Source organism: Lissotriton vulgaris, chromosome 12 (assembly GCF_964263255.1).
Source record: "Lissotriton vulgaris chromosome 12, aLisVul1.2, whole genome shotgun sequence".
In the NCBI taxonomy this organism is placed as follows: Eukaryota; Metazoa; Chordata; class Amphibia; order Caudata; family Salamandridae; genus Lissotriton; species Lissotriton vulgaris.
The window spans coordinates 562,793,432-562,817,715 of record NC_141700.1 but is presented as its reverse complement, the minus strand read 5'-3'; the positions used below and the strand labels follow the sequence as shown (position 1 = coordinate 562,817,715).

Sequence of the window (24,284 nt, the reverse complement as noted above, 5' to 3'; positions counted from 1 at the left end):
TCACTTGAGAGGATCTCTTTCCTGGCTTTCACCATCTGAAGCCAAAGTAATAGTCTTCCTTCACGATCCTTCAAGGTTTTATTGGAGAAGGTATGACATACCTTACAATCCTTCGCTTGATGTTCCAGATAAAGGCAGTAGATGCAGTCTTTATGAGGATCGTCTGTATAGAGCCTTTTCTTAGAGCAGGTGGCACAAGCTCTAAATAATCCTTTTTTCTCCTTGTCAGCCCCATGGTAGAAGAAGACGGTACTTCAAATAAACCAACATCGAAAATGAGACAACCTCAAATCCCAGTCAAGTGATTAGAACTGTAAGAGTTTGAGCAGAGCTCAAAGGAGACTACGTAGCACAACGTGCGGTAGAAAATCTGAGGAGCAGAAGGTTCTCTCAGGAGGGTTCTAGAGGGTGAGGATTTCTGATTGGTTCAGGGAAAAGTTTGGTCCTTTTTACATAACAAAGGTTATGGGTTGCAAAAGGGAAATGGGCCTAGGCCTCTTTCAGTTTGCTATACTGCTAAGCATTGCTTTTTTATGTACCGGAGACTCCTGTCTCAACGACAGGGAATGATTTAGGCATGTGAATATATGAAAGCTCCAATACTGGAGTAACAAGAAGGATCTTCCTTCTTTCCCTTTTTCTACACAGGGACCACTATGGCCTCTTTCCATGATACTGGGATTGAGCCAGCTATTACGGCTCTGAAGACCTTTGTGAAGAGGGGTGCCCAAAGTTGATGGTTGCTCTTAAATAGGTCGAGGGGCACCCTATCCAGGCCAGGAGCTTTTAAGGGTAAACCTTTTTTGAGAGCCTCCTCCACCTCACTCACAAGGAGCTCGGAGCTCAGAAGTTCAGCAGATAATATGTCAAATGGGACCTCCTGACTTATTTCCAAACTAGTAAATCCGTTCGGATTAACTATTTTTGTGTAATGGAATTCCCAAATATCGCCTGGTATTAAAGTATCCATGGCCCTTGAGTCCTCAGAGAACAAGGGTTGATTTACTATCTCCCAAAAGATTTTAGAGTCCCTTAATGCACCTGCTCTCTCTTGGTCCCCCCAAGCCTTTTTCCTTAAATCCTGTTTCCTCTGTGTAACTATAAGCTTATAGGACTGCCTTGCATTCATAATAAGAGCTTGATCTCGTGGGCTGGTATGCAGAGCCTTCTTTAGGTCGTTCTGGGATGGTCTCTGGATGAGATCAAAAGCGGAGATGGTGTGAGGTCTACAGGTGTAACAGATCCTTGATTCTTGAGTAACAGTCAAGTGACCCACAGACCGATTCTAATGGGGTACCATCCCAGTCCTCAAAGGAGTATTACTCCTTGACTTATCTAGTGGAACTAGATTAATTCAGGCCACTAGACTCACCATTCTCTCCTAAAATAACTCTATTGATTGGTCCTGAAGAAGCGCTTTGGATCTCCTCCAGAGACCGTGAGATAGCGCGAAACATGTTGGCCTAAAGTATATTCATTAGGGGTATACTATATAACTAGCTACCGAGGGACATAACATCTCTCAGAGCAGCACTAATCTCTTTGCACTTTTTTTAACAATGACAGAGGGATCACTTCTTTAATAAAATTCCTATATTCCTCCAGTCATTTTTTAACCACACATTTAGGACTTCACTGCCACTTACCCCCACGCACACACACAGCTTTATCAAAAGATCTCTGAAAAAGGTGACCCTTTGGGGTGCCCGTAAGGCATTGCAGCGCCGGCCCTACGAGGAGCACCAGCCCAATGATGAAGCATGACATCCTTAGGGGTGTGTGAGGGCATCATGATAAGGACACACTGTCCCACTGTCCCCCACTCATAGAGTAGCAGAACGACTTTAGTTATCTCTCTCTCTTTCTCTCTCTTTCTCAGTCCTTTGTTACTTATAGGAGCTTTGACTCTAGTCTGTTTAAAGTATCTACTTGGGGGCACGAGTCACTGGACCTCCCAATCGCTCCTCGTGTCCCCACTCTTTAATTAAATAGCACATTAGAGTGCAGCCTCCCTTGGAGTAAATAAATTCCACAGGAGTGAACACATCAGAGTGCAGCCTCCCTTAGAGTGAATACACTCCACAGGAGTGAACACATTAGAGTGTAGCCTCCCTTAGAGTAAATAAACTCCACTAGAGTGAACTCGGTAGAGTGCAGCCTCCCTTAGACTGTGAACAGAGAGTGCAGCCTCACTTAAAGTAAATAAACTCCACAGGAGTGAACACATTAGAGTGCAGCCTCCCTTAGAGTAAATAAACTCCGTAGAAGTGAACAATTCAGAGTGCAGCCTTCCTTCGCGTAAATAAACTTCACAGGAGTGAACATGTCAGAGTGCAGCCTCCCCTTGCATAAATAAACTCCAGAGGGGTGAACACGTCAGAGTGCTGCCTCCCTTAGCGTAAATAAACTCCACAGGGTTGAACACATCAGAGTGCAGCCTCCCTTAGCGTTAATAAACTACACAGGACTGAACACGTCAGAGTGAAGCCTCCCTTGGCGTAAATAAACCCCACAGGAGTTAACACATCAGAGTGAAGCATCCCTTCGAGCAAATAAACCCCACAGGAGTGAACACGTCAGAGTGCAGCCTCCCTTCGAGCAATAAACCCTACAGGAGTGAACACGTCAGAGTGCAGCCTCTGATAGAGCAAATAAACTCCACAGGACTGAATACGTCAGAGTGCAGCCTCTGGTCGAGTAAATAAACTCCACAGGAGTGAACACGTCAAAGTGCATCCTCGCGTTGAGTAAATAAACTCCACAGGAGTGAACGCATCAGAGTGCGGCCTCCCTTAGAGTAAATAAACTCCACAGGAGTGAACGCATCAGAGTGCGGCCTCCCTTAGAGTAAATAAACTCCAAAGGAGTGAATACGTCAGAGTGCAGCCTCCCTTTGAGTAAATAAACCACACTGGAGTGAACACGTCAGAGTGCTGCCTCCCTTAGCGTAAATAAACTCCACTGGAGTGAACACTTCAGAGTGCAGCCAAACTTAGAGTAAATAAACTCCACAGGAATGAACACGTCAGAGAGCAGCCTCCGGTCGAGTAAATAAACTCCACAGGAGTGAACACGTCAGAGTGCAGCCTCCCTTAGCGTAAATAAACTCAACTGGAGTGAACACGTCAGAGTGCAGCCTCACTTAGAATAAATAGACTCCACAGGAGTAAACACGTCAGAGAGCAGCCTCCGGTTGAGTAAATAAACTCCACAGGAGTGAACGCATCAGAGTGCGGCCTCCCTTAGAGTAAATAAACTCCACAGGAGTGAACGCATCAGAGTGCGGCCTCCCTTAGAGTAAATAAACTCAACTGGAGTGAACACGTCAGAGTGCAGCCTCACTTAGAATAAATAAACTCCACAGGAGTGAACACGTCAGAGAGCAGTCTCCGGTTGAGTAAATAAACTCCACAGGAGTGAACGCATCAGAGTGCGGCCTCCCTTAGAGTAAATAAACTCCAAAGGAGTGAACACATCAGAGTGCAGCCTCGTTAAAGTAAATACACTCCACAGGAGTGAACACATCAGAGTGCAGCCTCCCATAGAGTAAATAAACTCCACAGGAGTGAACACGTCAAAGTCCAGCCTCCCGTCGAGTAAATAAACTCCACTGGAGTGAACGCATCAGAGTGCGGCCTCCCTTAGAGTAAATAAACTCCACAGGAGTGAACGCATCAGAGTGCGGCCTCCCTTAGAGTAAATAAACTCCACAGGAGTGAACACATCAGAGTGCAGCCTCCCTTAGAGTAAATAAACTCCACAGGAGTGAACACATCAGAGTGCAGCCTCGTTAGAGTAAATAAACTCCACTGGAGTGAACGCATCAGAGTGCGGCCTCCCTTAGAGTAAATAAACTCCACAGGAGTGAACCCATTAGAGTGCGGCCTCCGATAGAGCAAATAAACTCCACAGGAGTGACTGCATCAGAGTGCGGCCTCCCTTAGAGTAAATAAACTCCACAGGAGTGAACACGTCAAAGTCCAGCCTCCCGTCGAGTAAATAAACTCCACAGGAGTGAACACGTCAGTGCAGCCTACCTTAGAGTAAATAAACTCCACAGGAGTGAATACGTCAGAGTGCAGCCTCCCTTTGAGTAAATAAACTCCACTGGAGTGAACACGTCAGTGCAGCCTACCTTAGAGTAAATAAACTCCACAGGAGTGAATACGTCAGAGTGCAGCCTCCCTTTGAGTAAATAAACTCCACTGGAGTGAACGCATCAGAGTGCAGCCTCGTTAGAGTAAATACACTCCACAGGAGTGAACACATCAGAGTGCAGCCTCCCATAGAGTAAATAAACTCCACAGGAGTGAACATGTCAAATTCCAGCCACCTGTCGAGTAAATAAACTCCACAGGAGTGACCACGTCAGAGTGCAGCCTACCTTAGAGTAAATAAACTCCACAGGAGTGAATACGTCAGAGTGCAGCCTCCCTTTGAGTAAATAAACTCCATTGGAGTGAACGCATCAGAGTGCGGCCTCCCTTAGAATAAATAAACTCCACAGGAGTGAACGCATCAGAGTGCGGCCTCCCTTAGAGTAAATAAACTCCACAGGAGTGAACACATCAGAGTGCAGCCTCCCTTAGAGTAAATAAACTCCACAGGAGTGAACACATCAGAGTGCAGCCTTGTTAGAGTAAATACACTCCACAGGAGTGAACACATCAGAGTGCAGCCTCCCGTAGAGTAAATAAACTCCACAGGAGTGAACACGTCAAAGTCCAGCCTCCCGTCGAGTAAATAAACTCCACAGGAGTGAACACGTCAGAGTGCGGCCTCCGATAGAGCAAATAAACTCCACAGGAGTGAATAGGTCAGAGTGTAGCCTCCCTTTGAGTAAATAAACTCCACTGGAGTGAACACGTCAGAGTGCAGCCTCCCTTAGCGTAAATAAACTCAACTGGAGTGAACATGTCAGAGTGCAGCCTCACTTAGAATAAATAAACTCCACAGGAGTGAACACGTCAGAGAGCAGCCTCCGGTCGAGTAAATAAACTCCACAGGAGTGAACGCATCAGAGTGCGGCCTCCCTTAGAGTAAATAAACTCCAAAGGAGTGAACACATCAGAGTGCAGCCTCGTTAGAGTAAATACACTCCACAAGAGTGAACACATCAGAGTGCAGCCTCCCATAGAGTAAATAAACTCCACAGGAGTGAACGCATCAGAGTGCGGCCTCCCTTAGAGTAAATAAACTCCACAGGAGTGAACCCATTAGAGTGCGGCCTCCGATAGAGCAAATAAACTCCACAGGAGTGACTGCATCAGAGTGCGGCCTCCCTTAGAGTAAATAAACTCCACAGGAGTGAACACGTCAAAGTCCAGCCTCCCGTCGAGTAAATAAACTCCACAGGAGTGAACACGTCAGTGCAGCCTACCTTAGAGTAAATAAACTCCACAGGAGTGAATACGTCAGAGTGCAGCCTCCCTTTGAGTAAATAAACTCCACTGGAGTGAACACGTCAGTGCAGCCTACCTTAGAGTAAATAAACTCCACAGGAGTGAATACGTCAGAGTGCAGCCTCCCTTTGAGTAAATAAACTCCACTGGAGTGAACGCATCAGAGTGCAGCCTCGTTAGAGTAAATACACTCCACAGGAGTGAACACATCAGAGTGCAGCCTCCCATAGAGTAAATAAACTCCACAGGAGTGAACATGTCAAATTCCAGCCACCTGTCGAGTAAATAAACTCCACAGGAGTGACCACGTCAGAGTGCAGCCTACCTTAGAGTAAATAAACTCCACAGGAGTGAATACGTCAGAGTGCAGCCTCCCTTTGAGTAAATAAACTCCATTGGAGTGAACGCATCAGAGTGCGGCCTCCCTTAGAATAAATAAACTCCACAGGAGTGAACGCATCAGAGTGCGGCCTCCCTTAGAGTAAATAAACTCCACAGGAGTGAACACATCAGAGTGCAGCCTCCCTTAGAGTAAATAAACTCCACAGGAGTGAACACATCAGAGTGCAGCCTTGTTAGAGTAAATACACTCCACAGGAGTGAACACATCAGAGTGCAGCCTCCCGTAGAGTAAATAAACTCCACAGGAGTGAACACGTCAAAGTCCAGCCTCCCGTCGAGTAAATAAACTCCACAGGAGTGAACACGTCAGAGTGCGGCCTCCGATAGAGCAAATAAACTCCACAGGAGTGAATAGGTCAGAGTGTAGCCTCCCTTTGAGTAAATAAACTCCACTGGAGTGAACACGTCAGAGTGCAGCCTCCCTTAGCGTAAATAAACTCAACTGGAGTGAACATGTCAGAGTGCAGCCTCACTTAGAATAAATAAACTCCACAGGAGTGAACACGTCAGAGAGCAGCCTCCGGTCGAGTAAATAAACTCCACAGGAGTGAACGCATCAGAGTGCGGCCTCCCTTAGAGTAAATAAACTTCAAAGGAGTGAACACATCAGAGTGCAGCCTCGTTAGAGTAAATACACTCCACAAGAGTGAACACATCAGAGTGCAGCCTCCCATAGAGTAAATAAACTCCACAGGAGTGAACACGTCAAATTCCAGCCACCTGTCGAGTAAATAAACTCCACAGGAGTGAACACGTCAGAGTGCAGCCTCCCTTTGAGTAAATAAACTCCATTGGAGTGAAAGCATCAGAGTGCGGCCTCCCTTAGAGTAAATAAACTCCACAGGAGTGAACGCATCAGAGTGCGGCCTCCCTTAGAGTAAATAAACTCCACAGGAGTGAACACATCAGAGTGCAGCCTCCCTTAGAGTAAATAAACTCCACAGGAGTGAACACATCAGAGTGCAGCCTTGTTAGAGTAAATACACTCCACAGGAGTGAACACATCAGAGTGCGGCCTCCGATAGAGCAAATAAACTCCAGAGGAGTGAATAGGTCAGAGTGCAGCCTCCCTTCGAGTAAATAAACTCCACTGGAGTGAACACGTCAGAGTGCAGCCTCCCTTAGCGTAAATTAACTCAACTGGAGTGAACACGTCAGAGTGCAGCCTCACTTAGAATAAATAAACTCCACAGGAGTGAACACGTCAGAGAGCAGCCTCCGGTCGAGTAAATAAACTCCAAAGGAGTGAACACATCAGAGTGCAGCCTCTTTAGAGTAAATACACTCCACAGGAGTGAACACATCAGAGTGCAGCCTCCCATAGAGTAAATAAACTCCACAGGAGTGAACACGTCAAAGTCCAGCCTCCCGTCGAGTAAATAAACTCCACAGGAGTGAACACGTCAGAGCAGCCGACCTTAGAGTAAATAAACTCCACAGGAGTGAATACTTCAGAGTGCAGCCTCCCTTTGAGTAAATAAACTCCACTGGAGTGAACGCATCAGAGTGCGGCCTCCCTTAGAGTAAATAAACTCCACAGGAGTGAACACATCAGAGTGCAGCCTCCCGTAGAGTAAATAAACTCCACAGGAGTGAACACGTCAAAGTCCAGCCTCCCGTCGAGTAAATAAACTCCACCGGAGTGAACACGTCAGAGTGCGGCCTCCGATAGAGCAAATAAACTCCACAGGAGTGAATAGGTCAGAGTGCAGCCTCCCTTTGAGTAAATAAACTCCACTGGATTGAACACGTCAGAGTGCAGCCTCCCTTAGCGTATATAAACTCCACTGGAGTGAACACGTCAGAGTGCAGCCTCACTTAGAATAAATAAACTCCACAGGAGTGAACACATCAAAGAGCAGCCTCCGGTCGAGTAAATAAACTCCACAGGAGTGAAAACTTCAAAGTGCAGCCTCCCGTCGAGTAAATAAATTCCACAGGAGTGAACACGTCAGAGTGCGGCCTCCTTTAGTGTAAATAAATTCCACAGGAGTGAACGCGTCAGAGTGCGGCCTTCTTTAGAGTAAATAAACTCCACAGAAGTGAACGCGTCAGAGTGCGGCCTCCCTTAGAGTAAATAAACTCCACAGGAGTGAACCCATTAGAGTGCGGCCTCCGATAGAGCAAATAAACTCCACAGGAGTGAATGCATCAGAGTGCGGCCTCCCTTAGAGTAAATAAACTCCACAGGAGTGAACACATCAGAGTGCAGCCTCCGTTAGAGTAAATACACTCCACAGGAGTGAACACATTTGAGTACAGCCTCCCTTAGAGTGTGAACACAGAGTGCAGCATCCCATAGAGTGATTAAACTCCACAGGAGTGAACATATTAGAATGCAGCCTCCCTTAAAGTAAGTAAACTCCACAGGAGTGAACACATTAGAGTACAGCCTCCCTTCAAGTAAATAAACTTCACAGGAGTGAACACTTCAGAGTACAACCTCCCTTCAAGTAAATAAACTTCACAGGAGTGAGCACATTAGAGTACAGCCTCCCTTAGAGTTTGAATTCACGTTTAATGTCATCTTACAACTCTGTGTAGATCTCCACTCTGTCAGGGCATCTGCTGCATTGTTACTAAGGGAAATGAAACTGCTGTTTAGAGCATCAGATTTGCACTACGGAATCATTTGGAAGCTACTCAGTGGGTCACTCATATATGTAACAAATAAAATCAATGATCCTTGTGCTATAAAAGCCTTTTTAGTCCAGAAAGGACAGGCGTTTGACTGCCCAGGGAAACCTTCATTAAGGTAAGGCATTACATTTTTACTGACTCACTCAATGGTGTAATCTGAACTTAGGTAGCGTGTCAAACTCACAGACTGGCAAATCAAAGCAAAAGAATAACACACCTTTGTTCTAGAAGTTACATTAGAACTTAAGCAAATGAAAGTGATACCAACCTCAACTACTGAAGGCTTGTGGTGAAGTGTGACTAGAGTCATCTTTCCTCAGTAAGTATATCTCTGTTTCAGAGCACAGAGAGCTACATTCAGAAGCAAGAGCTCTTTGATAACAGCAGGCTCACTATGGACACTCTTTTGATGGTGTTTTTAATAAATTGGGCATTCGGCTTTTGCACAAAAGTATATAGAAAGCAAATCGAGCCAAAGTTGACATCATAACCCAGACTGATAGTCCAATAAAAAAACAGAAACATTTACTTTTTTGGGGCATAAAACTGCAGCTTGGCTGAAAAATGTAAAGAAACTAAAACATGAAAATGTAAGAGATATTTGTAATTTCATTTTCTGAAGGTTCATGGCTTCAGTCCTACGGTTTAAGGTGCATAGGTCTCCATAATCACTGTCAGACCAAAGGACATCTATCCTGCATTAGAGGAGGGAAATACAGGGAAAACTAAGCAAAGACAGCTTGGATTTCCTTTCACCCTCCTTTATATTCCCCCACCTCAAATATAGTGTGCATAAAAATGTTTTCCCCATTAATGTAACCTTTCCTCTCTGTTGGGCCTGAAACTAGGAAAATCTTTGGGCCGGCATTCACCATTGGAAATTGTATCGAAGCCCAAATATACTGAAGGCTTCTCATAAGAAGCCACTTTCCTCATTCTGAGCCCACTATGCAAACCCTGGCAAGAAAGTCCTGAAATGTTTCCCAGATGCTCGGGGAAATCTCCAGGCATGTGCAGGAAATTAATGACGCTATTTCCAAAGATGGACCTGAGCTTTGGGTGTCTGTCTTGGGACTAACATAAGTGGCGAAAGATCCATCATGCTAGCATGGCTTGGCAGGCCTGGTGCTGCACTTTAATTTGTACTGTCCAACATCCACCATGGAGCCGCTTCAGACACAATATCCACCTGCAAGGCAAATAGGTTACCGTTCAGTGGGCGCGGTAGAAGCACCGCCACCATATTCTTAGCCATATGGAAGCCAGCTTGTCGAACTCTAAATGACCCTATATATAATTAACAATTTGGGGCAAGTTTGCAGAGCCAGTCACCATAAGACCAAAGGTGAAACATGTTAGGTAACTCTGGATGTATTTCTGTCCTGCAGCATCCACACGGTACAACAAAGACATCCCATTTGGAACAAGCATTGTCATGAAAAGGTCAGTGCATGCAGTCTGTACTACCTTCATACTCACCGATGCTACTTTGGGGAAACTTATATTTCCACCATCTCTGGGAGGAGCTTGAGTTCACCAAGTATATAGTACAGAAGTACTTATTTGTGGCACATGTTGTAGGGCAGATATTATGGTGCCATAGCTCCATAGCCCAAGATATTTTTCATCCTGTTGCATTTAGATCTGGATGACTGATGACTAAGGTTAATGTTTGCCTACCTCAAATCCTCCTTCTCTGGGTCTGTGTTAGGTTGGAAGTTTGCCGCTCTCAGAAGATCACTACCTCCGGGATGCCGCCAGGATAATCTCTGGAGAAGGAACCGACATAGAGACAACAAGTTCCATCAACAACAATTCTCCAAACGCTGTGCAAAATTTCTAGCTTTATGCTGTTTAAGTGTTACCACATTCCACATAAGGCTGCTGCCAGAAATGGAATAGAGGTCCAGAAGAGATCAGCTGCAAGAAAAGAACCTGAAAGAGTAGGAAGTGGAGGGACCCAATAGAACTTGCAAAAGCAAGGGAGTGATCCACATTGGTTGCAGAGAGAGAGGTAGTATGGGGTGAGTAAAGAAATGTTGCGCAGGGATGTATTTGAGCAGAAGTAAAGAATACAATGAATATTTGCCCATGATATTGGAGCATTGGTCTATTGGAACGTGTAGTTGGGGATGTGTGTGAAGAGATTACGGCAGGTGATCGCGTAGCAACGCAGACTACAAGATGGTGAGAAACTGATTAATGTTTGCAAGTAAGAGTCTAATAGGTCAGAGTCTTTCAAAGGAGGAAGCTGCTCAGCGGCCCACCTCCGCAACACACGGTACTCACAGGAATCCGCCTCTCGTTAAAGTGAGGGAAGGTCCTCTTCAGCTCCGTGTCCAAAACCTTGCTGGGGACCAGGAAGTACTTGGAAAGGCTGAAAATATAACCAGTGTTGAAGGACCAGCAAAGAGCAGGCAGGCAAGCACATACCCAAAATGCATCATTTGCACCTATCTAGCCACAAGAGCCAAAACGTATTCCAAGCCCTCCTCTCGTGTCGGCGATACACAACTGGCATGTTCATCTGAGGTTGTGACTTTACATATATTTTTGCATAAATATAATAATGAAAGCAGGCATGAGCGATGTTCTTTTGTATTTGATCTCTAAATGATACCTACTATTGCACAGAGTAATATAAGCAAACACAAACACAGCCAGCTGGATGCTTTCAAATTTTAAGACTTTTTGACTCGTGTTAAGTAGGTTTTGACTAAATACAGGTTTTGTAACATCTATTAAGACAGAAGTTCTCTCAAACAATTCTTGTGTTATTTTACGATTTGTAAATACAGTTCAAATTAAAATGCTCATTCAGCGCAGAAAACTGAGCTTTTTGTTGTAGATGTCATGGATTTGGAAGAAAGCAAGGGGGTATGAAGACCTGGCTTGAAAAATCGTGAGCTCGTTTAAGAAATCTAATCACAGTTTAATAAGAAATTGACAACCTAAGCGCACTGTGACAAGTGACAGGAAGTCCTAATAGGCGAAAATCTGCAGAACAGGAAGTCATCTGAAGTAACCGCTTCCTCTGGTAATAAATTGTTACTCTTAGCACACAATGTAAACGGGTGCGGGTCATCTGCATGCATGCTAACACTTGGACAGATAGGACACTATCATTTTTTCACAAAAAATGTAAACTATTTTCTTTCCGACTTGGAAATTAGCTGGTTCCAATATTTTTTAATGGGAAAACTAATTTCTTCCGATTGCTATGAATTAAATCTTCCTCTTAGATGGAAATGGATGCCATTGCCAGACTGTCATCTACGAAAATTTCACTCTAGGAGTTGGTGATGGAAACCTAGACACAATGGGACAATATTTTTGTAAATGATATTTAGGACCCAATAATTATATCTGACGATATTTCTGGTTCCAACATACAACCGACCAGGAGTCAGTACAGTCAGGTCACTTCTTTCTTGGCTTGTTGAGGGCTTGGGGAGTGCGTTGGGGCAGCTGAATGTCTGGTTGGTAGGTGGTAGTAGCAGCTGAGGTCCTCAGACTAGCTGTGATACCCTATACTACCTAGAGATGCACAGTGGAGCGGGCCTGTGTGTGCTAGTGGAGGGCAGTAAGGAAACAAAGAGTGACAAGCAAGATACACTTCGAGGTGTGGACAACTCACTTGCAGTCTTTCTTTTATCTGTCCTTTCAGATCAATGAAATATGTGAATAACATACAACTCACATTAGGAAGACCATCCCGTAAGGCGTCTATATTAGCGATGAACCCAGTGTGAACAAAAGTTCAGTTTTCAAAATGTGCACTAAGCGAGAGTCACATACTGGTCAATGAGACCTGAAGCAGCTATCTTCACCGTGAGACAAGCGGGACAGGCCAAGGACATGGCTGCCCCATTTGGGAGATTTTGAAGCATTTGATAAGAGTGGAGCAGCCTTGTAACTGACAGCACAAACCTGAACCCTCACCTTGCGGATGCGTCGAACCTCTCGTTGATGGGGCTGACTCTCCAGTCCAGGGCGCCAATACGTTTCAGCTCATTCTCCCAATCCATGAAGGTTTCAAAAAGTAATGTGGGGAAGTCTACAGATCCCTTCTTCCGGCTCCCACCGCCATTCTCTGAAATTCATGAAAAAGGTAAGTCGCACCAAATGCCCTCTAGGTAGCTGCAGACAAAAATGGAAAGTGGAAACGGCTGGATGCATTACAAAGATCACATGGTTATACTCACAGAAAAACATAACCAAATGCAACAAAGCAGGTTTCTACTTTTTTCCCTTTTACAAACGTTATAAGTGTACTTTCTGGCAAGAACAGTGTAGGGATATTTACCCCTCTATACCGAATATTATTTTCCTACTGGAGTTCTCCCCATATCTGAAAATGGCATTTTGAACTTTTTGTAATAATTTGACACAGCCACAAGGTGGCACACTAGGAATGATGTCTTACCTTACTTAAATAAGTACTACCCCTGCCTGGTACACCTACATTTTGAGTATTTCTTTATGCAGGCCTGTTTAAGTTTATCAGATCACTGAAATACCCACAAAGTTGTGACTGTGGATGGCTATCACATTTTAATTGTCCGTGACATTCCAAGGTCAAACCATTTCTTGTTCTCTGCTTGCTGTTCTCAGGACTGCATCATGCAGATTTACAACATAAGTGCAATATTCGTATGGACATAGATTCCTTTCATAGTATTTTCAACCTTAATCCTGGATTTATGAACATATGTGGGTAAAAGGGCTTATAATATGGCACATTGTTTCAACGTGTATTAAAAGGGGTTGCGGAAATAGTTTCTCAACAATTAGAAATATTTTCTCTGGAAGAAAAATATAATACATTGAAGGACAGTAACCACCAAAGCCATGTTTGACTATGGACACATTCACCTGGTCCTAAAACACTGATTGTGCCTGAAGCAACTTCCTATAAAGGATGTCTATTTCACACGACTAAACTAATAAAGGATTTTTCAGCTGCAAGGGTCCAATTCGCAAAGCTTTTTCTCTAAGTAGTAGTTACTAGTGCCTTAGATATAACTTTCTCATCATTTTCCAGGAGTAAGACATGTTTACTCAAAAATGTGATACTTGTTTCCTCTACAGCTTGAGAGATAAGTGTTTAAAAAATAAATTCAGTTTGCAGAGATACAGGTAGCTTAGACTCATTTAGAAGAGGCTTGAGGTAAAGTCTTTGAGAGAAGTACTTTTAAGTTCCTGAATTAGGTTTTAAGTTTAGAAAGCTTTATTGAAGTAATAAACATAGTAAAACATCAGAACAGAAAATATGAGGAGAGGTGACAATTCTTAAATAAATTAAAAGTGAGATAACATCCCCCCCCAAATAAAGAGTAGAATCACACCTCAGGAGAAAAATATAAACTGTACAAAGTCAAATGCATTTTTTGGGCTTTTAAGGAAAAGAAAGGAAAGGAAGGAAAGAGGAAGAAGAGGAAAGGGGGAAAGAGAGAAGAGAAAAGAGGGTCTAATACCAGAAGAAAAAGATGAAGATGGAACGATGAAAGAAAAAAGATGGAAAAGGCAAAAGCAAAAAAAAAGCTTAAAATATGCATGAATAAACATTAGCAGTGGGGCCTAGAAAGAAAAGAGGTTAACGGCAACCATAACAAATCCTTTTTGATTAGCAAAGCAGTGGAATTAGCAAACGCACGATCAAGTCTGTGATGATGTCATAGTAAATTCCACCAGCCTTGGAAGGAGATCTTTGAATTGTCCTTCCAATTAGTAGTTATAATTTGAAGAGTAATGGCAAAAAATAAATCAATAAAGTTACCCACCATACCATGAGCATTCCAAGCAGTAGAACAACTACCCAAAAAAACATGAGACATTTCAAAAGTAACATTAGTTAATAGAATAGCATTCAATTTTGACCAAACTTGAGACCAAAAAACTTTAACTAGAGGGCAGAGGAAAAACATATGAAGGAAATCACTATTACTATTAGAACAGGACCAACACTTCGGGGAGTCTATTAACTTATACTTATACAAATCACAAGGAGTGAGAAACAATCTGTTGTAAAAATAATATACGGTCTGTGTTGTGCTAGCAGAACGTGAAGAGATATGAATTTTTGCCCACAAGGAGTCCCATGTGTTTAAAGGGATTGTTAAGGCTAAATCCTTTTCCAATACAAGTTCTAATTTAGATTTGGTCCTAACCTGCAAAGGACAGGAAAGTAATTTATAAATGGCAGAAGTTTTGAATTGAATGGAGAAATCAATGGAGGCAAGGAGAGTTTGGTAAGGCACGATCATGGGGCAATCCTGAAGAGAAAGGCGAATGAGAAATTCTCTAAGCAGAGGATAATGGGGGGCATGAGAAGAGGATATTTTGTAGGAGGTTTGGAGAGCAGAGAAATCCATAAAAGAACCATCTTTCATTAAATGATCAGGAGTAAAAATACGTTTATCAATCCATTCTTTCCAAAACAGAGAACGTTTATTAATATTAATATATTTATGATACCATATTGGGGTGCGTAAAAAGGAAAAAGTAGAAGGTAGGTGTGAGCGAAGCAGAGAGATAGCAATTGTTTTAGAATGGATAGAGATAGGTGAGGAGAAGTGTTGGGGAGGTTGGGACAAAGAAACAGCAGAGAAAAAATAAAAAGGAGAAAATTGAGATTGTTCTAATCAGCTCCATGCTGTTAATGGCGGATCTGAGGTCTCTGATCGAAAAGTCCAAATTTGCTTTAGAGTGAAAGAAGAGTGATAATGACGAATATTGGGAAAATTGACACCACCCAAGTCTTTAGAAGACTGAAGGTGAGCCAAGAGATTCTAGGTTTACGATTGCTCCAGAGAAACTTGGAGAGAGAACTATTGATAGCACAAAAAAAGGAGTTGGGAAGAGAAATAGAAAGCATAGAGGAGTAAAAGTTAATAATGGGAAGAAGCATCATCTTGATGGTAGCTAGTCTACCCCACCATGAAAGAAAAAGTGGAGACTATCCTTCAGTCAAATCGGACATTTTCCTAAGGATGGCAGCAAGATTAATTTTAATTGTTTCATTGATGGTGTTAGCATAAAGGATACCGAGACATTTGATATGTTTGGAATTCCATTCAAAACCCGCAGTAGAAAACATAGAAGGAAGACAAAATTTGTTGAGGGGTATAATCTCAGATTTATCTACATTAAGTTTATAACCAGAGACACTTGAGTATTCCTGTAAAAGAGAAAAAAAGGCAGGCAAAGAAGTGGATGGGTTAGAAATATACACAAGAATATAACCTGCATAAGCAGTAAATTTAATATCAAGTGACTTAAACCGAAAACCCGAATATTGGGGAGAGCGTCTGATTGATTCTAAGAAGGGTTCCAAAGCGAGAACAAAAAGAAGGGGGGAAAGGGGGCATCCTTGTCTAGTCCCTCTAAGAAGAGGGAAATAACTAGATTGGCGACCATTGACCCAAACAGAGGTGGTTGGAGCTGAATAGAGGAGTTGAATATATTGAAGGATAGGAGGGCCAAAACCATGCCATTTTAAAGCACCAAAGACAAACTCCCAATTAACTCTACCAAATGCCTTCTCTGCATCTAATGTTATAGCAGCCAGAGGAGAGTCTAAATTAGAGGCCAAATGGAGGATGTTAAGAAAAGTATGCGAATTGTCTATAATGGAACAACCTTTAACAAATCCAGATTGATATATATTGACAAGATCGGGGATGACTTTATTGATACATATGGCAAGTAACTTTGCAAAGATTTTACAGTCTGTGTTAATCAACGAGATCAGCCTATAATTTTTGCAAAGAGACGGATCTTTATCTTTTTCAGGAATCAAGCAAAGCATAGCCTGAGTAAAAGTACCCTGCGCTGAGCCTATAGTAAGAAAGTGATTGATTAAAGAGAGAAGATGAGGGGCCAAGAGTGATTTGAATTGGAGAAAAAAAGAACAGAGAAGCCATCCGGGCCCGGGGTCTTATCTTTAGGCAGAATGTAGATAGCATCAATAATTTCTTGTACGGAGATGGGGGAATTCAAAGAAGAGAGATCAAGTTGATTCTCGGGAGACTTAGGAATACGTTGAAAAAAGGAATTAATAAGATCAGGAGAAGGAGTAGACTCTAGGGTGCACAATGAGGCATAGAAGTCAGTAAAACAATCGAGAATTTTAGAATCAGAGAGATGTAAAACTTCCGAAGGATCCTTAATAACAGCAATTTTAGTTTTTTGTTTTTTAATTTTAAGATAATTAGCGAGAGGTCTTCCAGCTTTGTTCCGCCCACTGTACATGTTTGCATTTAATTTAAGAAGGTTATTACAGGCCGAGTCCAAAGATTATTTGTTATAGTGCATTTTTGCTGTAATAAGTTTGGATAATGTGTCGAGGCAATTGGCAGAGAAATATTGATGTTCCAGCATTTTAATTGGTTTAAGTGAAGAAGATTCCAAATAGCTTTCTTTTTTTTCCGGGAGACACAATCAATAATAAAACCCCTGGCGGAGGCCTTAAAGGCATCCCAGATTGAATGGAATTCAGTATCTGAAGAAATATTGTGAAGAAAGAATTCTTGCTGAATTAGGTTTTTAATCAGTGCTTAATTTGTAAAAAAAAGAAGTGCAGGTGCTGAAAATTTTGTCAAGGATGCCACTGCACATGTCTTTCTCCGGTGAGCCCCACTTTCAACACTCTCACTGCCTCAGTCTCTATCTTCTAACCTTGATCTGTTGTCTGTCCCCTACGCCTTTGCTATAAGATTCTATCCTCTCACCTCTCGAATTGTTTTCTATCATCTTTGTCACACCTGGTGTGTTGCCTTATTCCCTGTATTTCAGATTTGCCCTCTATTCATTTTATCCCTGTCCTTTTTTCTCTTCACTTTTATCCATACCCTGCTCTCTCTCCCCTCATCTTGGCTCTTTACTATCACTCTTCTAGCAGTGATTAGCTGTGTCTCTATTTTATCATTTGTCTGCTTTTTTTCCTCTGTTCTTCCCTCCAGATCCTTTCATTCTATCTTCTCTCTTCTTAATGCTCTCTTCTTCACATCATGGCTGCTTTCTCTTTGTATCTGATTTGCTCTCGTCCTTTTCTTCTACTTTGCTATGTTTTATCTCTCTCCTCTCTTGTTGTTTCTTCTCCTCTTTACTCTTGCTGTCGCTCATCTCTGACACTGCTCCTGCCTGTGACCCCTGTGGTCAGCCTGTACATGTCCCTGCTATTTTGAACTCTGCGTTTTCCTGTTGCCATTCCTAAAGAAGCGGAAGATGTTTTACTTTCTTACCTACACTGAGTGCAAAAACAAAATGTACACCAAATGAAAATTCTTTTTTGCATAGAATAATCAGTGTGGTATGACTGGGTTTTATTGCGGAACAGGCGGCTGCTTGAGCACAGCAGGTCATGTCACTACTAATGCTTCCTGTAATTAGTAGGTCATGGGATGGCATCGGCATCCACTTCTCAACTTGCTGTGATCCTACCTGCTACAGTACAGGCATTGTCCCCAGCAGTAATGCTGCCAATGCCAATAAGTATGGCTGTGGTGCCTACTGGACTCACTCACGCTCAGCAATTACCATGCTGGGGTGCAACGCACAGATTCTACTGGGGATGCCATGGCGCACAAAAGTTGTGTTGGGCCACAGCCTCATCGAGCACATTGAGGATAGCAGCAATGCAGGACTGCCAGATATGCTATTCTGGCTACGCAACAAGTGGAAAGTCCACACTTACTTTTATTTATTCTTCTTCAAGAGCCCTCACTCCCATGTTCCAAATGCACTCATGCAGCTTCCTTGCCTCAACTCTGTCATGAGCCAGCCCCCAGCTACAATTATCCAATGGAAGGTTTAGGCTTAGGCAGTGGCAGGGTGCAGCAGACTAGGGGAATAGAATGCAAGCCATAGTTTGTTGAAGACTTCTTGGATTTGTGATCAGCGTGATGACATCATCACTAATGTGGTGATACACAATCATGCCTGCCTGGACAGGCGTATGCCGGCCTGCTTATGAACATTTACCAGCCAGTCACCATGCAATGCATGTTATTCTTTTTATTTTGAATTGAACAATTAATATTGAGACCACCACCAACAGGTTCAGAAATTGTAGCCCCGGCCCTGTGAAAGAAGTGCAGGTGCTGAGCACCTGCTCAAGTTAAGCACTGTTTTTAATACATCTCCTGTAACGCATGGACCACTGTTAATTCCATGCTCCCTGTGAAAGTGGAGGGCAAGGGCCTTCACAGTTATAGGTATATGTGAAAAACAAGATGCAGCAACCACAATGGACATTCTAGTGGTGCTGAACTATATGAAGTTCTTTATCACAATGCTATTTGCACTGCTGTGATGCACTCTGCAAAGAAGATATGGCATTAGCTCGGAAAATGCTATACTGCCTAGGTTCTGGGGGACACAGAGCAACTCCATTATATTTAATAGCTACTGTCTATTCAGTCATACAGAGCTCTTCATCAATTTTAAGTTTGATGTGTTCACTGATTGACTAAGTCAAGACACCAGTAATAAAAAGTACCATTTATCTAGCGTGCCCGACAAACTGTGGGCGCGACAAACTATGGGCCTGATGTTCAAATATAGTCCGCGAGGTTTACTCTGGGGGTCTGCAAATGTTTTACAAAATTAAATGATATTAAATATAATTAATTAAAATTGTTAAAGTGTATACAAATAAAGAAGCAAATCGCCCATTTACATTTAAGCACTTTTTTCATATTTGATTTTGAATAACAAAATATTCCAATATTTGAGCATTTATTTGATATATCTTTGTTTCTTTACTAGTGTGTATTGTTTTGAGGTTCAAATCATATAAATTGCTGTGGCCAGGAGTCCCCAACTTTCAATAATGATCAAGGAGTGGGATCCCTGGATTCCTGACCAGGAAGGGGGGGGGGAAATTGACCTCGGGGAGGGGGGGGGGCACCGCGTTTAACAATAATGTACGATTTAAAATTATCTCTTGCAGAGTTCCTTGTGCGTACAGATTTCAGGCAGCAATACAAATGTCAAGATAACTCTTCTGATTAATGTTCTGCTAGGGAGAGAAATTGAAGTTTTGTCTAGAGACAGTTGACTTGCCATGAATTAGCACAGAGGGTTAATATGCCTGCTGTATAGGACAGATCTGTATTTTATGTGGCTTGCTGAGTGGATTATTAAAGCTACCCTTTCTGTACCAGCACTTTAAAACAAATGAAATGTATGTGAGAGAGGGGCTATGGAGAGATGAGAAGCACTTTTGCCAGGTGGTCATGAGGGAATGCGAGGGGGAGGTCCAAGGGGGAGGGGGGAGATTGCCACACCAAACGCCACCAGCGCTAAAGCTGGCCCTGGTGTGGGTCCACAGAAGTCAAAAGGTTATGAACAGACTCACTTACCCACAGTCCATGGACCAGCCTTCTCAATTGGCATTAGAGCAGTGCACACCTGGAGAGCTTGAGAGATGGAGTTTGTGATCTGCAAGGGAAGGGAAATTAACTTAAGGTTTCTGGCTTCGGCCATTAAGAACTCAAGTAATATCTTACGAGAAGATCCCCCCAATTTTGAAGCCCCCAAAATCTTGAATTTCACAGAAGAAGCCTTTCTACATCTCATACCTTTCATTACGTGCATCTTACTCCTGCCAAAGGCCACAACCTGGACCTCATCATGTCTTTTCTATCCTCACTGACCTACCAAGATTTTAAAAAACTTGACAACTGGATGGGCCACCATTAGCACCACAATTCACATTTCATACAAAACTACTCTTTCTAACGGACATTAAAACACGCAAAAAAATTACACAATCAAATAACACTCATCACTATATATGAATCGCACACACAGCATCAACTTCCAGGATGAGAATCTAAACGCTACAACGCATCGCTGATTAACACAAGCATAGCCCCATTAAAAGCAATTAAGCAAACCCCTCACTTCAATCCTTCCAGCTCTCAAAGCAGCTAAGATCTTCAAAAGAAATTTACAGTATCCTGATGCAAATCCCATTCTCATTCAGATCTCATCCCCTTTTTAAAAACAGGACAAGCCAAAAGCCAACAAGAACTCACTTCAAACCAGTTCATAACTGCATCAACCTGCTAACTCCCTCCATTTCATACTTCAGACACCACTAGGTATCGTAAAATGACCGCTACTTCTCCTTGGCATGCCCCTTCCTTTGTAAAGCGATCAATTGCTTCATAGCTAGATTCCCGTTATATAAATATAGGTACGTACATACATAAACGTTTGCTGTATTTATTGTTACTAACAATGAACACTTGTTTGATGTTTTCAGATACTCGTAAATAAGTACCATTCCAAAACAGAGTCCTCAGGACATGAGTCTAGCTGTAGAATGTGGTAGGACACTGAGCAGGCATTGCTATGGGAAGACTGAGCATTCCAAGTTTCATGGCTCATGCATGACAACACTCTATGATGGGAAATATGACATTCCTGTTCAGGGCATATTAGATAGTCATCACAACCTCTGCACAGTATTTCAGCATGTGAGAACTTCAATTCCAGTTGTACGAGGAAAGCTTGCAATAATTTTTCAACAGGTTCAATGACACAAACAGGCCCCGGATGGCCGTTTTTGGCATCCGAATAACTCCTCAAGAAGATGGGGAAATGGAGGCCGGTTTCTGTGCCTGAAGGTGTGACCAGCACTCTTTACATTTTTTTTACTGATTCCATTAACTGATTCCAAGTTAGGTGGTAACCATATTTTTTGTCATAACAGAATTACAAGCATCTCCGGGTATTTCTGGACATACATCCACCAGTAACAAGGCGATGGAAATAATATGCCTGAGAAACAGGACAAGAAAAACTAGTACCCTAATACTGCTTTCCCATCAAGTTTCTTTGGAATAGACGCAAACCTAGAGTCTCATTGGGTCGTCTTCAACTCCCTAAAGAATTAGGCGGAGTTAACTTTCCTAATCTTAGACGATACCATTCAGCTTTTACCTTGAAACAAATTTGGACTTTTCTGCCTGATTCCACTACTTCGTCATGTACGGCATGGAGTGCCTTAGAACAGGCCCAACATTCTCCATTTTCTCTTCTCTCTGCTATTCAGGTCCCTTTACCTCCGAAGCGCTTGTCCTTCCCTATTCTCGCTCATTCCAAGGCTTTAGTTGTATCTTCACTTTGCACACACCTCTCTTTCAACAACCGCTCCCTACCCTAGACATCCCTCTTTAGTACAACAAAAATGTTAAGATTAATAATCGCGCCTTATTTTGGAAGAAGTGGATTGACAAAGGTATTATTACTCCTCAACAACTGATGAAAGATGGAACTTTTTTGTCATTTTCTGAACTTCAATCTCTATATTGCATTTCCCTGCAACATGCCTCCCATTATAGTGTACTCAAAGATGCCCTTACTCGCTAATACTTCCCTGCAAACACTAATCCTATTACTTTACTCAAACACTCATCTCCTTCCTCTAACTCTATTGATTTCTCCACTTAATTTACAGCAGCCACCATTTATAAGTTATTTTCCCACTCCCCTGCAGTCAGAATCAAGTCCGCCCTGGAACTCTTATGGGACAAAGAATTACGTCTTGACCTCCCTTTCCATACCTGGACCGTCTTTGGCCCAAGGTTCACACCACTTTTTTACTAGAAAGTCAACTTAACTCTCTTTGTTACAATATTGCAATGTTGTTTACTGTACTCCTATTATGGCTCTTATTCTGTTTATTACTCTCTCTCACTTTTTCTTACAGGGCTCTTCTCTCTTTCTTTACCTCCTTTTCTTCCTTTCTTTCCCTCATCTACTTTATCCTCTTCTCATGTTAAATTCTCTTAAAAATGCACCTTCACTTAGTACAGTTTATTTCATAGGGATTCTGCGTAATAATATTTTTCTTTCAAGCTCCACGTTATCAAATTTCCTGTTTTATTAGACTCTGTACTGATGTTTTACATTGTTTATAATCTCAATAAAGCATTCTAAACTAAAAAAAAAAATAAACCTGCTATCCCCATGTTATTCCCATTTTCCAGCTATAAAAAAACACCGGAATTTCCGGTAAAGGCACAGTAATGCTACCCTTCCTCATTAATAATCAGTGTTGTACAGGTATTACAGTGCTTTACTTAAGGGGCGACTTTTAATCGGTCCACTTCTCTGTAAACATAAAGACACCAAATCTAAACAACGATTCCAATATAAGTACGACAGTTTCCTGTCAGCAAAATATGGCGCCCAGCTCTCACCCGGAAGGCCTGCGTCTCGAGCCCGCTCTGGTTGAAATAGAAGTGCATGATGCGGAAGTCCCGGCAGTAGATGAGCAGCTCTTCAGGAATAAATTTCAGGGTGGTGTTCGCCGTGAGAACCTTCGTTTTCGGCAGGCTGTTGACTACAAAAGAAATGCAAACTCAAATGCAGAATATTTTTCTTCTCACAGTTTTGTTGAATTCAAACCACTTGTTCATAGTTGTGGAATTAGGAATAAAATACTCATGAATTAAGATAGATATTATATCACAAGTACAAATCAAAATTTATTTTTTGGGTCTTATAAAGTATGTATGTACAGGGCCCTCTTAACAGCATTTTAGGCCCTGGGCAAAGCAGTGCACTCGGCCCAGCCTACACAGCCACTCACAGGAATAAAAATGTTTAACGGAAAATGAGTCTTAAATTCAGGTCTGCATGGGGCCCCTATGCTCTTGGGGCCCCCGGGCAACAGCCCAGCATGCCCAAGCGTTGAAACGGCATGATGTATGTATGGATTAGATTGATAAAAGACGGTCACAGCCGCAAAGAGCAACCGGAAGCCAGGGATTGGGTTAGAAGAGCAAAGATTGGGTGAGCCTTTCGGTGACAGAAATAAAGCGTAGAGTACAAGTGGGACAAGCGAGGGCAGGCAGACATACAGACACGGGTGCACTTGGGATAGACTGGTAGGTGATTTTAAAACAAGTTACTGCTTGAAGAAGGGAGTCCTCGGCAGCTTCAGAACACCAGGAGCAGCGCTTAATTTGAGCCAGTGGTTGCAGGTGGGACCCATCAACACTTGTTTTTGGGGACTAGCACTTATTTTTCCTCATAAAACATTGGCCAAGGACAAGAGAGAGGTAAAAACAGAAAGAGAAAAAAGAATACAGAGAAAGATGGAAAAACAGTGACAAAGTGAGAAAGCAGAAGATGTAAGAATAAAATACAGGGTTACGGATAAAAGAGGCATGAGGAGGAATCAAGACTGCAACTTTGGTATTCGGCAACCTCAACATTATGCAGTGACAACTGAGGACTTTTAAGAATTTTTTTCGGGGGTACCAGCATTAACACTAGGAAGGAGATCCCTACTCTGGGCACGTAGTTGGAGAAGGCTTGACATCTTTCCTCTCTTGCAAGGTTTCTGTTTCCAGCCTTCACCACGTATTGCTGTGTGTGTTCGATGTTCTCCAGAGGTTTTGATATGGTACTGTGGGGAGTTTGTGTTAAATGTGAGAACTACAGGTGGAGGGAGCCAGTGCAGGTCTCAGACTGTAGGAGGAGTTCTGTAATATTTACGAAGGCCTTCAATGAGATGGGGTGCTTCGTGTAGAACACTCTCTAATGGTGCTGTGTGGGTCTCTGGTCCACTAGTCAGCAGAGTGGTGACTCCATCGACAAGTTCTAAGACTAGTGTCTGCACAGTTGTTTAAAAGTTGGTTTTGCAGGATGAATGGATTCAAGGTGCAGGACCTATCAAGAAATGTAGTTGTCTGATTCAATGTGGACATTGAAGCCAAGGGTGGTGTAATATAGAAGCCAAGGAACTTTATACATAAAGCACTTGCTCGGATTCACTGTGGCTTCAGGACACAAAGCGTGGGAGACACAGGATATGCT

The 24,284-nt window shown here is 42.7% G+C and overlaps 2 protein-coding genes across 4 annotated transcripts in view; both read right to left on the bottom strand.

The window, feature by feature from the left end:
• Positions 1–24,284, bottom strand: part of MTMR11 (myotubularin related protein 11) — a 262,554-nt gene that overhangs the window by 73,684 nt on the left and 164,586 nt on the right. For both annotated transcript variants that reach the window (XM_086945377.1, XM_086945378.1), the window contains exons 5-9: positions 22,661–22,803; positions 19,811–19,889; positions 12,387–12,537; positions 10,734–10,821; positions 10,125–10,213 (exon numbers count right to left, since the gene is read on the bottom strand). In XM_086945377.1, the coding sequence (XP_086801503.1) occupies positions 10,125–10,213; positions 10,734–10,821; positions 12,387–12,537; positions 19,811–19,889; positions 22,661–22,803 (550 nt within the window). The remainder of the gene's footprint in view (positions 1–10,124; positions 10,214–10,733; positions 10,822–12,386; positions 12,538–19,810; positions 19,890–22,660; positions 22,804–24,284) is intronic.
• LOC147677744 (uncharacterized) overlaps positions 625–24,284 on the bottom strand; it is a 104,314-nt gene continuing 80,654 nt past the window's right edge. For both annotated transcript variants that reach the window (XM_086945379.1, XM_086945380.1), the window contains one exon: positions 625–675. The gene's annotated coding sequence lies outside the window, so the exon portion shown is untranslated. The remainder of the gene's footprint in view (positions 676–24,284) is intronic.